We start from the raw sequence: 13,880 nt of genomic DNA on the forward strand, positions 1-13,880 counted from the left end.
GGAATTATTTAAAAATGGGGTCATGGCTTTCTCAGCCAAAAAGGTACCCAGCTGAGGAAAGGTAAGCTTCCTCCATAGCGAAAAAAAATTCTGATTCTAGTAAATAAAAAAGCTAAATAGTTTTGTATTGGGAAGTACTATTAGTCCAGTGAGAGGAGGGTTATTTGCGAAAACTAGTTTGACATAAGTCACCTGCTCAAAATATATTAAAAACTGTTATATACCATTAGTATTGTTTATATTTAAATATAGATGCATGTCATCATATACAACTAATATTAGTAGAGTACTAGTAATGTAAAAAAAAAAAAAAAAAATTATTTGGCTATCAAAAAAAAATAATACCAAAAATATTCAAAGTCAAATGTCATGAAAACACATTGACAGCAATAGACGTCCAATATAGTTTGACTGGGAGTGCTCAAAACACTTGTCGGGGTTTGGATCAGTGGATGACATTTTGATTTAATATTCATTTCAACTCGTTGGCTGCCATTGATATCGATAATCCTCCAATCCGCCAGTGGGGGCAGTCAAATTGGATTTGACGTCCATCACCGTCAATGGCAGTGAAACGTCATCACGCACTTAAAAATTAATTTGACCGTCAACGGCAGTGAATGAGTTTGATACTTTAAGTATTCAAAATTTTAAGTTGACGTTTCAATAAAGTTGAAGTTTTATACGCTGACAAAATTTTAAATTGAAAGTCAAAATGATATTCGTTTCATTCCGAAATATTGATGGATTTTTGCCCCAAAATTTTCACTGGTTTGCAATTATCTTTACAAATATATGTTCATTTTAAAGACATTTTTCAATCGTTTTAGACATCTTGACTTTTTTAGCAGATTCTCCATTGATGCCATTGACGTCAATAAGACATCCAATTCATTGCCTTGTCTATTACCGTCAATAGTGGCCTTCACACAATTAGGGCTACTTGAAAAGAAAACTTGAGACAAGCATATGTGTCAGTTCCAAACTTTTATTTTCTCCCTTTACTTCTTGGCTTTGAAGTATTCCTCAATGACGTCCTTTGCTTGCGACTCCTTCCCGTAGTCCTGTGGCGGGCGGGATTTCAGAAATCAAAACAAAAACTTGGCCCCAATGAAGAAAATAGCTCTTTTATAAAACTAGCAAGCGTCAATTTGAGCCTAGGCGCTTTTCCGACAGGTTGTGGCCATTTTCAGGGACCCCGATCACCAACGTTAGGATGACGGGGCTCGTACCGTGGCGCTCGTTCTAGCCAGATTAAAAAAACAGCTGCGTGGCACGGGAGCAGCACAGCAACTGGACTTGCATGGCATTGACAACCACATATGTCGAAATAAAAGTTATACATACTGTACAAAGTACCGCTGTTTATCAGGCAGTTACATTCATTTCCACTAGATGGCAGTATGCCCATTTTACTTACCTTCAGAAATCAGCATTAAACATTTCACACTCAGGGACTCATGATTGAAAAGATACTTTAGTACATAATTTTTTTTTTATACTAAAAACCATAAACAAAAATGCTGATAAGCATACAATTAAAAGATGTTAAAAAATATACATCTAGTTTAATAAATAATAAAAGTGAGCCATTCATTAGGAAACCCTGATAATTGCTAGTTAGCCAACTATCAAAAATAATTGTGCGCCATTTTTCACGAACAACACTCCACACTAATTTTTTTTTTAGTTAAAAATATCCGATTTTTTTTCTTGGTTACCTTGACGACAACGCAGCTGCAGCCCACCACCTTCCGGGGTTTGCCCTCGCGGTCAATCTTGCACAGACCGACCCACTCGCCGAGCTTTTTGTTGTCGTCGACCTGAAAAATTGAAATCAAATTGAGAGGTCGCGCGCCCAATCAAAATGTCCGCCGTCGGAAAGCCAAAAAAACTCTGCTGCATCTCAGACACAATTTGGGTAACAGTGGCAATATCGTCACGGTTTTCGGTAGAGGGAGCCAGATTATCATCAGTGATGCAAGCGAATTCAACTTTATCTGACATTTTGCTACATGGACGGGGCAGTTATTAGCGTAGCAAGAAGCCGCCTCACCTTAATCAGGTTGATCTGATGCTCGGCGCAGAGAGCCTCCACCAGCTTGACGTAGACGGGCTCGTCGCAGTTAGCGGCTAACACGCAAAGGTGGGCCTGGCGCCTGTTTTCAATGAAAAAAAACATTCCAACGTTAAATCCGGCAAAATTACTGTCAAAAACATGGTTTATTCAAAAGACAACATCTCAGACAAAATTGGGTAACAATGGCGCTTCTCCTCAGGGTGGTCAGTAGAGGGAGCCAAGATATCGTCACTGATACTTTGGATATAAAATAAGTGGTACCTTGATTTACGACTTTTTCCCATGAAATTAAACTGGATTCGTAAAAACATGATTAAAGAAATGCTAATTGTGCTGTCACTCAAGTGGCAATACCGCCATATATCAACTACCACTGACGGCAATAGACGTCCAATTCCTGAAAAAGCGGTTACGTTTTTTTTTTTTTTTTTTTTTTTACAAAAATAAGTTTCGAAGAAATTCAAATGCTAATTGTGCTGTCGCTCCAGAGTCAAGATGCCACCATACATTAGCTGCCATTGACAGCAATAGACGTCCAATTTGCGGGAAAACAAAAAACAAAAACACCTGTATTGGCTTTTTTTTTTTTTTTTAATGAAATTGCACAATCAACTAAAAAAACATGGTTCTTAAAAGAAATTCAATGCTTATTGTGCCGTCACTCCTAAGTCGAGGTACCACCACTCATTAGCTGCCATTGAAAGCAGATGTCCAATTCGTGAAAAGAGTGGCACCTGTTTTAGCCATTCTTTAAAAACATTTTTAATGAAATTGTACAATAAATCAAAAATAAGTTAAATACAATGCTAGTTGTGCTGTCACTCTTAAGCCGAGATACCGCCATATATTAGCTCCCACTGAAAGCAACAGAAGTCCAATTCATGAAAAAAAGTGGTATTTACCCCCCTTTTTCTTTTTTTTTTTTTTTTTTTTTTAAAAAGATTTTTAATGAAATTTTACAATAATTACGTTTTTATGAAATACAATGCTAGTTGTGCTGTCACTCTTAAGTCGAGGTACAACCGCACATTAGCTGCCATTGACAGCAATAGAGGTCCAATTTGTGAAAAAAGTACCTGTATTGGAAATTATTTTTTTTATGAAATTGCACAATTTAAAAAAAACATGCTTCTTAACTCATTCACTCCCAGCCATTTTCACCAGAGCAAGGCCCTTCGCTCCCGCCATTTTAATGGATTTTGACTGATTTTGCAAGGCCCACAAAAAATTCTGTTCTATTGGTATATAAACATGGAACCCACCAAGATTAGACTTTCTTTCAGCAGAAAAAAAAGTTATCTTTTTCCATTCTTTAGAAATCACCATTAGAAAATAGAAATAGAAAATTGTACCTGCATTTGCTTATTTTTAACAAAATTGCACAATAACCATAAAAACATGCTTATTAAAGAAATTCAATGTTAAGTGAGCTGTCACTCCCAAGTATAAGGACCACCATACATTAGTTGCCTTTGACTGCAATAAATGTCGAATGTGTGGTGGGAAAAAAGTATCTGGATTTCTTTTAACAAAATTGCACAATAAATCAAAAACATGCTTATCAAATGAGTTCCATGCTAATTGTGCCGTCACTCCTTAATTACCACCACACATTAGCTGCCATTGACAGCAATAGATGTCCAATTTTAAAAAAATAAAATTTTTAAACCTGTATTTGCTCTTTTTTCCTTTTACAAAATTGCACGGTAACAAATCATAAAAACATGCTTATTATAGAAATACAATGTTAATTTTGCCATCACTCCTAAGTAAACGTACCGCGATCATAGTGATTATTAAAATTGCACAATAAATCATAAATACATGTTTTGAAAAAATTCTATGCTAAATGTGTTATCAATCCTAAAACGAGGGACCGCCAAACATTAGCTGCCACTGACGGCAATTAACGTCCAATGATGAAAAAAAACAAGTACCTGTATTTGCTCATTCTTAACTTTTACACAATTGAACAACTCATAAAACCACGCTTACTAAAGAAATTAAATGCTTGTGGAAAAAAGGATCTGGATTTTTTTTTTTTTTACATAATGGTACAATGGAGTAAATCATAAAAACATGCTTATCAAATGACTTCCGTGCTAATTGTGCTGTCACTCCATACTTGAATTACAACCGCACAGTAGCCGCCATTGACAGCAACAAGTGTCCAATTTGTCAAAAATAGTTTTGTTTTACAAAATATTACAATAACAAATAAAAGCATGCTCATTAAAGAAATTCAATCCTAAGTGAGCTGTCACTCATAAGTCGAGGGCCCACCATACATTAGCTGCCATTGACAGCAATAAATGTCGAATTTGGGGGGGGGGGGGGGGGGGGGGACTATCTGGATATTTTTCTTTTTTTTTTTTTTTTACAAAATTGCACAATACCACCGCACATTAGCTGCCATTCACGGCGATAGACGTCCATTCCATTTTAAAAAACTTGTACCTTCATTTACAAATTGTTTTACATTTTTACAAAGCTGCACTCGCGATTACACCACAACAATTAAATCAAAGAAATTTCCAATTTGCCATGAGCTGCCACTGACGGCAATTGAAGTCCAATGCATTAAAAAAGTGGTGCCTTCATTAACACATTTTTAACGTACTTGCACCCAAGAGTAAATCATAAAAGCACTTTTCCAAAGGATTCAATGCTAATCGTTCTGTCACTCGTAAATCGAGGTACCACCGCACATTAGCTGCCGTTGACGGCGCTAGACGTCCAATTCCTTTCGACTAGGGATTGGAATCTAGCAATGTCAATGTTAGAAAATGAGTAAAGCCTCACACACTTGTCCAGGGCTTTGGCGGCCTCACGGATACCGCGAGCCAGGCCGTCATTGATGAGTGCTGTCTTGAGCACTTCGGGGAGAGCGGTGTTGACATCCATCACACCTCCAGCGGCAACGCTATTAAAAAAAATTGTACGTCAATTACAAAATACAAAGCATAAAATATCCTATTCATAATTAGTGAGCTCCCAGCTTGTCAGAACTGGATTATCAACCATTAAAAAAGGTGAAGGGGTATCCGACAAAAGATTTAAAGTCATCATTCAAGCACGTGGGAGCCCAATTGTATGCTAAATATTGCCTGTGTCTAGTCTGTGTCCAAGTACGCACTCTCTACGTTATTGAAATATAATTACGGTACAAATCGAAGTAAAGCATGATAAATATTCAGTATAACGTGCATATACACGTGAAAATTACAAGGTAATTGACTAAATGTATACATTCCACATGAGAGCGACGTCGCGCTTACCCTTCCTCGGCCATTGTTGATTAAAGATGGACGACGAACCTAAACTTCTGCAATAAAGCACAAAAAATGAATATTAGTTATTTTACATTGTAGATGAGTTGTTTAAATAAAGGGAAAAGGGAGGATGGTTAAGTTATTGGACGGATTGTAGCGTCAGAGTGGAAACGCACCCTTTCCTACTCTCGGGTAGCGGATGAAGAGGACGTCATCAGGCCGCGACGCGGTTTTGACGTAGCGAGGCCCCCAAGTTGACGCCGTCTGAGAACTGCCTGTTTAATTTGTTAATGTAAACCTAAATAAGTCACTTTAACATTTTAGAATAATGTTTACGGTGTTAATGTTAAATGCAGAGGTGTATGTTTTTATTTTGTATGTAATTAAACACTGTTGGATGACTATTTTGTGTTTCGTTTCTTTTATTTTTAAATTGTTTTTAATGAGTGTTTTGGCATACTTATCAAGGGTGAGGATTTTTGGGGTTTTATTTATTTATTTTTAGCATTGACTCATTCGTAGTAAATTTTAGCCACTTAATTTAATCGTTGTTTTCTTTTTAAATACCGTACGGGTACCGTAAATTTATTAAAAATGCAATTAATTTGATGTTTTATTCAGATTTATTCTATTGTATTCAGTGTTTATTAGTTTTTTATTACACTGCATTACTGACCTTAAGCAAAGGATTACTGATGCCATTGCCACAATTGATGAGGCTATGCTACAGCGAACATGGCAAGAAATTGAGTACCGTCTTAAATATCTAAACAATTGCAATTTTAATACATTTTTGAAATAGTAAAGAGACTTTATGGACACCCCGCAAGACGGTGTTTTTTGCATTGAAATAAACGTGAAAAAGAGGGGGTCGTCTTATATTCGCGGTCTAGACGTTATACCCATTCACGACGCTAGATGGCGCCAGATATCATTGAAGCGATGTTCTGTCATGACAGATATCAGCTACTCTCCCCATACACGACGCTAGATGGCGCCAGATATCATTGAAGCGATGTTCTGTCATGACAGATTTCAGCTTCTCTCAAATTTAACCAGTTTGCAATTTTTTATAGCAATGTTTTCCCTTATTCAGATTTGTTTCAAGACTACAGTTATAGTTAAGACTTCACTTTGATGGTTAACCCAGTTATTGCAATTTTTTTTGTTTTATCACAATAGATTGGTTTATTTACATTTCAAAAACCAAAAGCCATTCATTTACTAATTTGAATTTGAATTTATTGTCATTGTCATTTGTCATCATCATCATCAACATCATCATCATCATCATCAGCATTAAATCATGTGATAAGGAAGAAGAAAAGAAAAAGAAAAAAAATAAAAGAATATTTGTTTATCCAAGAAGATGAAAAGAGACATGACAAAGGGAACGGAAAAAAGCCAAAGCTTATCGGGACCCGTCCCCCTTCCACCAAGGTCGCACAAGCAACAGCTCATGATCAGTCCAATGACAGTCTAGCGCCTACTGTTCAAAAAGTCATTAATTTGCATGGCGATTTCACAATTAAATTTATGTAACTTCGATCAGTCCATGTCCTTGATTGGTGAGTGGTGACAGCTAGGGGTGTTTTGGAGGCTCGCCTGTGTTGCATCCACTTTGATTTGTAGTCAGCATCCCATTAGGAGTTTAGTCATCGTCATCTCTGGCCCGGTTGGCACGAGCGAATCTCTCTTGATCACGCAGCTCCACGTCAATCTTTGCGGCCAGTCGTGTGGCAGCGTCGCTTAGCATCGCCTGTAAATGTGATTGCACTTCAGCTTACACATTTAAATGTTCAGATATTAAGATTTGAATGAGGCAAAATAACATGCTTTTTCTCTCAAATATATTGTCATAATCATTTGTTTCGGATGTACTGTAATTATTTTCTGTATAAAAGTTAATTTGGTGTTCAAAAAGTCTTTTTTCAAACTTGAGTCTTGAAAAAGAGGGGGTCGTATTATATTTGGGCCAATACGGTAATTTAGTTTTCTTTTTAAATATATAACTGTATATTGCTGTAGTTTTTTTCCCCCACCTGATTCCATCATGTAACAATTTTGATACTGCTAAGAAGGCTCTTTTACATATCAACAACGTTTAAAAACTTTTTTAACTTTAAACTTTTAAACCTTTTTGATATTCTGATAAATCTAATTGTTGTATTTTTTTCCTGTACTAACCAGTGTATTTCAAAATGTTTTGTTACCGTTATGTTTTATTTACTTTTTCTTTTAATAAATAAAATACTGCTCATTTGGGAGCTTAAAAACCCAGCAGAAAACATGTTTTTCAATGCAACTTCACTGGTGAATACTAATTCGACACATTAGCAAACTGAGTTACGAACTTGTTCACAGAACGACTGAAGCACCACAATTTTATAACTCTTAGAAAAAAACTATTTTTTGAAGCCCCCTAAAAATGCTATTGAAAGTGTGACCACAATGTATCTGGACATATCGACTACATGTCAACCTCTGAAAATATCACAGTCAAAAAAAAAAACTGCTATCATCCTTTAACTCAATGACAGACAAATGAATTCATTTTCAATTGTTTATTGTTTTTTGTGAAGAAACCAAAGTAAAATTGTCTGACAAATTTGTCAGCAAAGCATTTATTTGGAACATGGTAGAAGATTCTTCAGCACAGTTTGAGAAAGGCCTCAAGTTCTTCACTCTCAACTGCTGCCTCGAACTTCTCAAAATCCTGAATGGTGAAAAAAGAATGGAAATATAAATATTTTACATATCTGCTCCTGTGCCACACCCCTTTGAGGAGAGGCAAACGGGTTTGGGAGTGACCTTCATTATCTAGCAACATTGTGGCCATAAAGCCAATTAACTCACTGGTGTTGAAAAAAGTTGAATCCATTCAAAAATGAGTGTTGACGTTTTTATTAAACCCGTGGGCACCTTAGGAGATTGCTCAAAGCTCAGCTTCTGCTAAAATGTCCAAAAATAAGTGATTCAACGACACAGTGAGACTTTATGGGTTCGGCTTTGCTTTTTTTTTTTTTCTCTCTCATGTCTTTTTCTCATATTTATAACATTATTCAGCAACTTATACTTAATATTTAAAAATAAATTAGACCTGAATGTTTAAATCCAGAACTAAATATTTGATTTAAATCTTAAATGTAAATCCTAAATATAAATCTGAATATAAATCTTAAAACTAAATCTTAAATATAAAGGAAGTACAAAACAAAAGCTGGAGCAGCTCAGACTGTTGACTGTTTTTGCAGTTGAAGTTGGAAAAGTCAACATTGCTGTCCAGTCCAGTCCAATACAGACCCCTCGCAGTTAGGGTAATCATGCATATTAACTTTACTGGGCTGAAGTACGTAAAAGTGACACAAAAACCACAAAATACTTTTTACATAAAGTTTCTCCTAAATGTGTATTTTACCTAGATGTTATTTTCAAAATGGTCCATGTCCAAGAGCCGACTGCCACAGTTGAGTAGGTTTTATTTTCAAGCAACGTGAACAAACACAGTTTGAACTGCTCCAGCTTTTATTTAGTGACTTGTGAATTTGCATATTAGCTAAATATTTAGTTTCACCCATTTCCAGATTTAATATTTAAATTTAGTATTTAGATTTACATTTGGGATATATATTTGAGATTTACATTTAAGATATTCATTTGATATTTATATTTAGTATTTAGATTTAAGACATATTTAAAATGTATATTTAAGATTTACATTTAACATTTAAATTAAATATTTAGTTCTGGATTTAAACATTCAGGTCAAATACCTTTTATTTAAAAATAAATAAGTTGCTAAATAATGTTATAAATATGCACCAAAAAAAAGAGACTACAATTTTCACACTACATTTTAAACACCGCTTGGCGCTATATGTGAGAAAATGTTGTCCTAATTTTCAGCATGTGCTGCTTTACAAACGGCGGCCCACAGAATCGGCGATATTGTTGTTTAACATCCGCCGGAAGAATTTTTCAGTTTTCATTCTATTGTTCTGAGTTGAACCGGAGACTCGTAATCAGCCTAGTGACACTTACGTATGTTAAAACGACTAGCGAAAAATCGAACTTCTGTTTTTTTTTTTTCCTTTTGTAGATGTTTGCGTTTGGAGACTGGCATCTGTCACTCTTGTTTCTTTCCCTACCAGACAAACTCTGAGCTTCCCATCACTGAAAGACCAGCAACCGCCACTGAAACATGGATGTGTTGACATTAGGGCTGTCAAAATTATCGCGTTAACGGGCGGAAATTAATTTTTTAAATTAATCACGTTAAAATATTTGACGCACTTAACGCACATGCCCCGCTCAAACAGATTAAAATGACAGTACAGTGTCATGTGCACTTGTTACTTGTGTTTTGTCGCCCTCTGCTGGCGCTTGGGTGCGACTGATTTTATGGTTTTCAGCACCATGAGAATTGTTGGTGCTGAACAATGGCGAGCTACTAGTTTATTTTTTGTTTGAAAATTTGACAAATTTTATTAAAACGAAAACATTGAGGGGTTTTAATATAAAATTTCTGTAACTTGTACTAACATTTATCTTTTAAGAACTACAAGTCTTTCTATCCATGGATCGCTTTAACAGAATGTTAATGTTAATGCCATCTTGTTTTATTGTTATAATAAACAAATGCAGTACTTATGTACAGTATCTTGAATGTATATATCCGTCTTGTGTCTTATCTTTCCATTCCAACAATAATTTACAGAAAAATATGGCATATTTTATAGATGGGTTTAAATTGCGATCAATTACGATTAATTTTTAAGCTGTGATTAACTCGATTAAGAATTTTAATCGTTTGACAGCCCTAAAAAAATATATATTCAATTTTTAATTAATTTTCTCAATTTTTGTATCTCCTCATGGTTTTAGATTTTCTCATTTTTACCTTTGTTTCGATAATTAGTATTTTTTCTTTTTTACGATTAAAAAGATAATAACCAAGTAACCCTCTGTGAGTTCGCCACAGAAAAAGACCAGGAAATAAATAACACTATTGAGGAAAAAAAAAATTTCAAAATGCTCTCTGATATTGTTCAGGGGGCCGGAACAAATGTGGAGGCGGGCCATAATCGGCCCGCGGGCCGTAGTTTATGGACCCCTGTTCTACATGATAACATGTCTGAGTGAGGGCTCGTCCGAGACTGGTGATTCAATACTTTCTCCTAAGGGTTGTAGATGCTTGTGTTTGGAGACTGACATCTTTCATTCTTGTTTCTTTCCCTACCGAGCAGCCACTCCACCGTTACAAAGCACTCAATGGCAAACACACTTTTGAGCTTCCCATTATTGAAAAACAAGCATCCGCCACTCAAGTGTGGATGTCTTGATATCCTATTCTATGCAACCTAATCGCTAACCCTGGCACTGACAATCTCTCCGCATGAGTGTGTCTAATTACACCCAGTCTGTGCAGTGTTTTAATAGTTCAAATATTGACTTTACGTCATGTTCCCTCACACCTGCGGCGACCAGGAATGAACTGTTTAAAAAAAAACAACCTTACCCCGCAATATTGGTCTCCGTTGCAAATTTGTGGGGGCAATGCCTTGGGGTCTCCTACTAGCTCCCTCATTTTAGCCTTAGCACCATCATCCGCTGCAATGTCAATCCTCTCATAATCTATCTTCTTGCTGTCGAGGATCATTTCGATTCTCTGCTGTTGTTTCTTCATCTGGCGGATAACATTTTTTGCACATCAAGGTACGTTTTTTTTTTTAACAAAGTTAGCAAAGTCAGGCTAAATGAAAAAAATACTATACCTCAAGGTTGCCTGTCACACTGGAATAATAATAATTTACTTTGCCCATGGTTGCAAGTTATCGAGAAAAAATGCTCTGATTTGCAAAGTGCAGTTGAAACTTTTTGAGAATGCAGACAAGGTGAGCAGGTTTGGGCATGATTTACCTGTGGGTGGCCACGCCCACTTTGTCTAGGTGTGGCTTGTTCACAGACACACACGAACTAAAGGGAAAAAAATGTTTCATAATAACTGTGGCATTGACGACCAATCATGTGATGTCTATTCATACATATGCAAATGAGTTTATCACGAGTAGATTCGTTCATTCGCTGCCATCCCTCCCACTTCAGATGGATTGGACGTCTAGCGCTGTCAATAGCAGTCAAGGAGTTAAGAAATATACATAAAGCATTGGAGGAAAACAGTGCATAAGAAAAATAGTACTGTATTAAGTCAATTCGTAAAAAAAAAAAATCTAAGTATCGAAACTTAAAGGTAAAAATGAGAAAATCTAAAACCATGAAGAGATACAAAAATAGAGAAAATTAATTAAAAATAATTAAAATTTTTAATCGAGTTAATCAGAGCTAAAAAAATTAATCGTAATTATTCGCAATTCAAATCATCTCTAAAATACGCCATATTTTTCTGTAAATTATTGTTGGAATGGAAAGATAAGACACAAGACGGAGTTATACATTTAACTTACTATACATAAGTACTGTATTTGTTTATTATAACAATATATCAACAAGATGGCATTAACATTTTTAACATTCTGTTAAAGTGATCCATGGATAGAAAGACTTGTAGTTCTTAAAAGATAAATGTGAGTACAAGTTATAGAAATTTTATATCAAAACCCCTCTTAATGTTTTCGTTTTAATAAATTTTGTAAAATTTTCAATCAAAAAATAAACTAGTAGTTCGCCATTGTCGATGTCAATAATTACACAATGCTCATGGTGCTGAAATCCATAAAATCAGTCGCACCTTAGCGCCAACAGCGGGCGACAAAACACCGAAAAACACAAGTAACAAGTGGACATGACACTGTGCTGTCATTTTAATTTGTTTGAGCGGGCATGTGCATTAAATGCGTCAAATATTTGAACGTGATTAATGAAGAAAATTAATAACCGCCCGTTGACACGATAATTTTGACAGCCCTAACATTTTTTTTAAATGATAATAAAGCAGGAGGAATTTATTCATAAATTCCTACGTTTTATTTTTTTTTTAATGTTTACTTAACTTTTTAATGATTATATATAAATGAATATAAATATACAATAATTTTAATTTTCTGCATTTCCCTCTATTTTATTTTTGTTATGATTTAAGTTTTACATTTCAATTTTTTTTTTACTTTTTAATTTAGAATTTTGCAATTTCTAGCTGCATGATTCAATTTTCTATATATTTCCATATATTATTATCATCATTTATTTACTGCCACACTAATGAAATATTATTCTATATGAGCTCACAACGATACAATGAGTTCATGTTCAATTAACTATGTTAATAGGCTAATTAACTCATTCATGATCAATGATTATTAAATATTTTTTCTGATATTTATTTATATATTTAACCAGTGCTTAATTTTTAAATCATAAGGTGCAGGAACACAAAGTACATATGACAGCGCAGGGATGACGAGACAGGCACAGGTCCCGGATCATACGCAGAAAATGGTGCTGAAAACAACACGCAAATGCCCACTTGCCATGCTGTGGGATTTACAAGCCTCAATTTCAGATAATATTCATGGTATACTGTAAATGTTATGACAACAATTTACAATTATTTAGGCTATACTCTGCACAGCATTGGTGATTGCCCACATAACCACAGGTGGGACTTACAGTAATGTATAGTCTAACTTACAATAACACAAACCCATTCTTTTGAGAGTTTCACCCCCCCCCCCCCCCCTCCATCTTCTCAGGCCCCCAAGTTCCCACCGCCTTACAAATTGCAGCCCAAGACCAAATTTCCCATAAGGGTACTGGCCTATTGCTCCGGCTGTTGGGTGTTCCACCTGGTTGACTGCTGGTGCTCTAGCTAGCTGAACCTGACCAGCTGCTGTCACGGTAGCGGCCTCCTGCTCCAGCTTGGCTGGCTGTCCGTGAACCTGGCTAGCTGCTGCGGCGCTAGCCTCCTGCTGCACCCGGTGGTCTGCCCGTTAGCGTGATCACTGCAGCTGCCGTCATCGCCGGTTGTTGCTTTTCTGACTCGTTTTGAACCTTCTTCCTTCTCTTTGAAAAAAGACAGTAAATGAAACTGTCATTTTGGCAAGTTGAAATACCGTTTGATCCAGGCTGCATGCTCCCCAGTTGCTGCAGATTTCCAAAGTTGTTTTTTTTTAATGTCAGGCGCGTTATTTGTTGGTCCAGCTTTTTAGTGTGTAAGCAGGATTTGTATAGCAGAGAAGACAGTCGTAAGATAGCAAGGAAACCGTGACACGATCTACCCAGACCCTCACGAGACTCGATAACTAAGTGCATCAACAAATCTCCGACTCTTTCAAAGGACCTTCAATTTTGATAAACAACATGCAATTCTTGGGATTTCTTCTGTAAATGAATTTATGCATATTATTATTTTATTTTATACTGTAATGTCCGTAACTATGCACGGTCCCTTTAAGAGACGCTGGGACTGGAGAGCTGTGAGGTAGAAGGAAGTGAGGGGGAGAGTTAACGGCAGTCCGCTGTTATTTTGTCTATTTTTTTGTTTTTGTTGCCACAATGAAGTGGAGAAAGCT

At 36.0% G+C, this 13,880-nt stretch overlaps 2 protein-coding genes and 3 non-coding genes across 5 annotated transcripts; all 5 read right to left on the reverse strand.

Moving 5' to 3' along the window:
- Nucleotides 1-968: 968 nt before the first annotated feature.
- Nucleotides 969-5,612, reverse strand: rps12 (ribosomal protein S12). The gene is made up of 6 exons (XM_057822350.1): nucleotides 5,529-5,612; nucleotides 5,359-5,405; nucleotides 4,887-5,003; nucleotides 2,057-2,159; nucleotides 1,722-1,823; nucleotides 969-1,064 (listed from the first exon to the last, which is right to left on the reverse strand). The coding sequence occupies exons 2-6, from the start codon at nucleotides 5,370-5,372 to the stop codon at nucleotides 1,002-1,004; spliced, it is 399 nt and encodes a 132-aa protein (XP_057678333.1). The 5' UTR covers nucleotides 5,373-5,405; nucleotides 5,529-5,612; the 3' UTR covers nucleotides 969-1,001.
- LOC130908088 (small nucleolar RNA SNORD100) lies at nucleotides 1,901-1,983 on the reverse strand. The gene has a single exon (XR_009061574.1). It is a non-coding gene; the product is annotated as a small nucleolar RNA SNORD100 (small nucleolar RNA).
- LOC130908087 (small nucleolar RNA SNORD100) lies at nucleotides 2,237-2,319 on the reverse strand. Its single transcript, XR_009061573.1, has one exon. It is a non-coding gene; the product is annotated as a small nucleolar RNA SNORD100 (small nucleolar RNA).
- LOC130908084 (small nucleolar RNA SNORD101) lies at nucleotides 5,078-5,155 on the reverse strand. The gene has a single exon (XR_009061570.1). It is a non-coding gene; the product is annotated as a small nucleolar RNA SNORD101 (small nucleolar RNA).
- Nucleotides 5,613-7,889: 2,277 nt separating the features above from the next.
- Nucleotides 7,890-13,027, reverse strand: zgc:153284 (uncharacterized protein LOC751696 homolog). The gene is made up of 3 exons (XM_057823140.1): nucleotides 11,127-13,027; nucleotides 10,871-11,038; nucleotides 7,890-8,068 (listed from the first exon to the last, which is right to left on the reverse strand). The coding sequence occupies exons 1-3, from the start codon at nucleotides 11,172-11,174 to the stop codon at nucleotides 8,003-8,005; spliced, it is 282 nt and encodes a 93-aa protein (XP_057679123.1). The 5' UTR covers nucleotides 11,175-13,027; the 3' UTR covers nucleotides 7,890-8,002.
- Between the last annotated feature and the right edge of the window lie 853 nt (nucleotides 13,028-13,880).

Source organism: Corythoichthys intestinalis, chromosome 19 (genome assembly GCF_030265065.1).
Source record: "Corythoichthys intestinalis isolate RoL2023-P3 chromosome 19, ASM3026506v1, whole genome shotgun sequence".
Lineage (NCBI taxonomy): Eukaryota > Metazoa > Chordata > Actinopteri > Syngnathiformes > Syngnathidae > Corythoichthys > Corythoichthys intestinalis.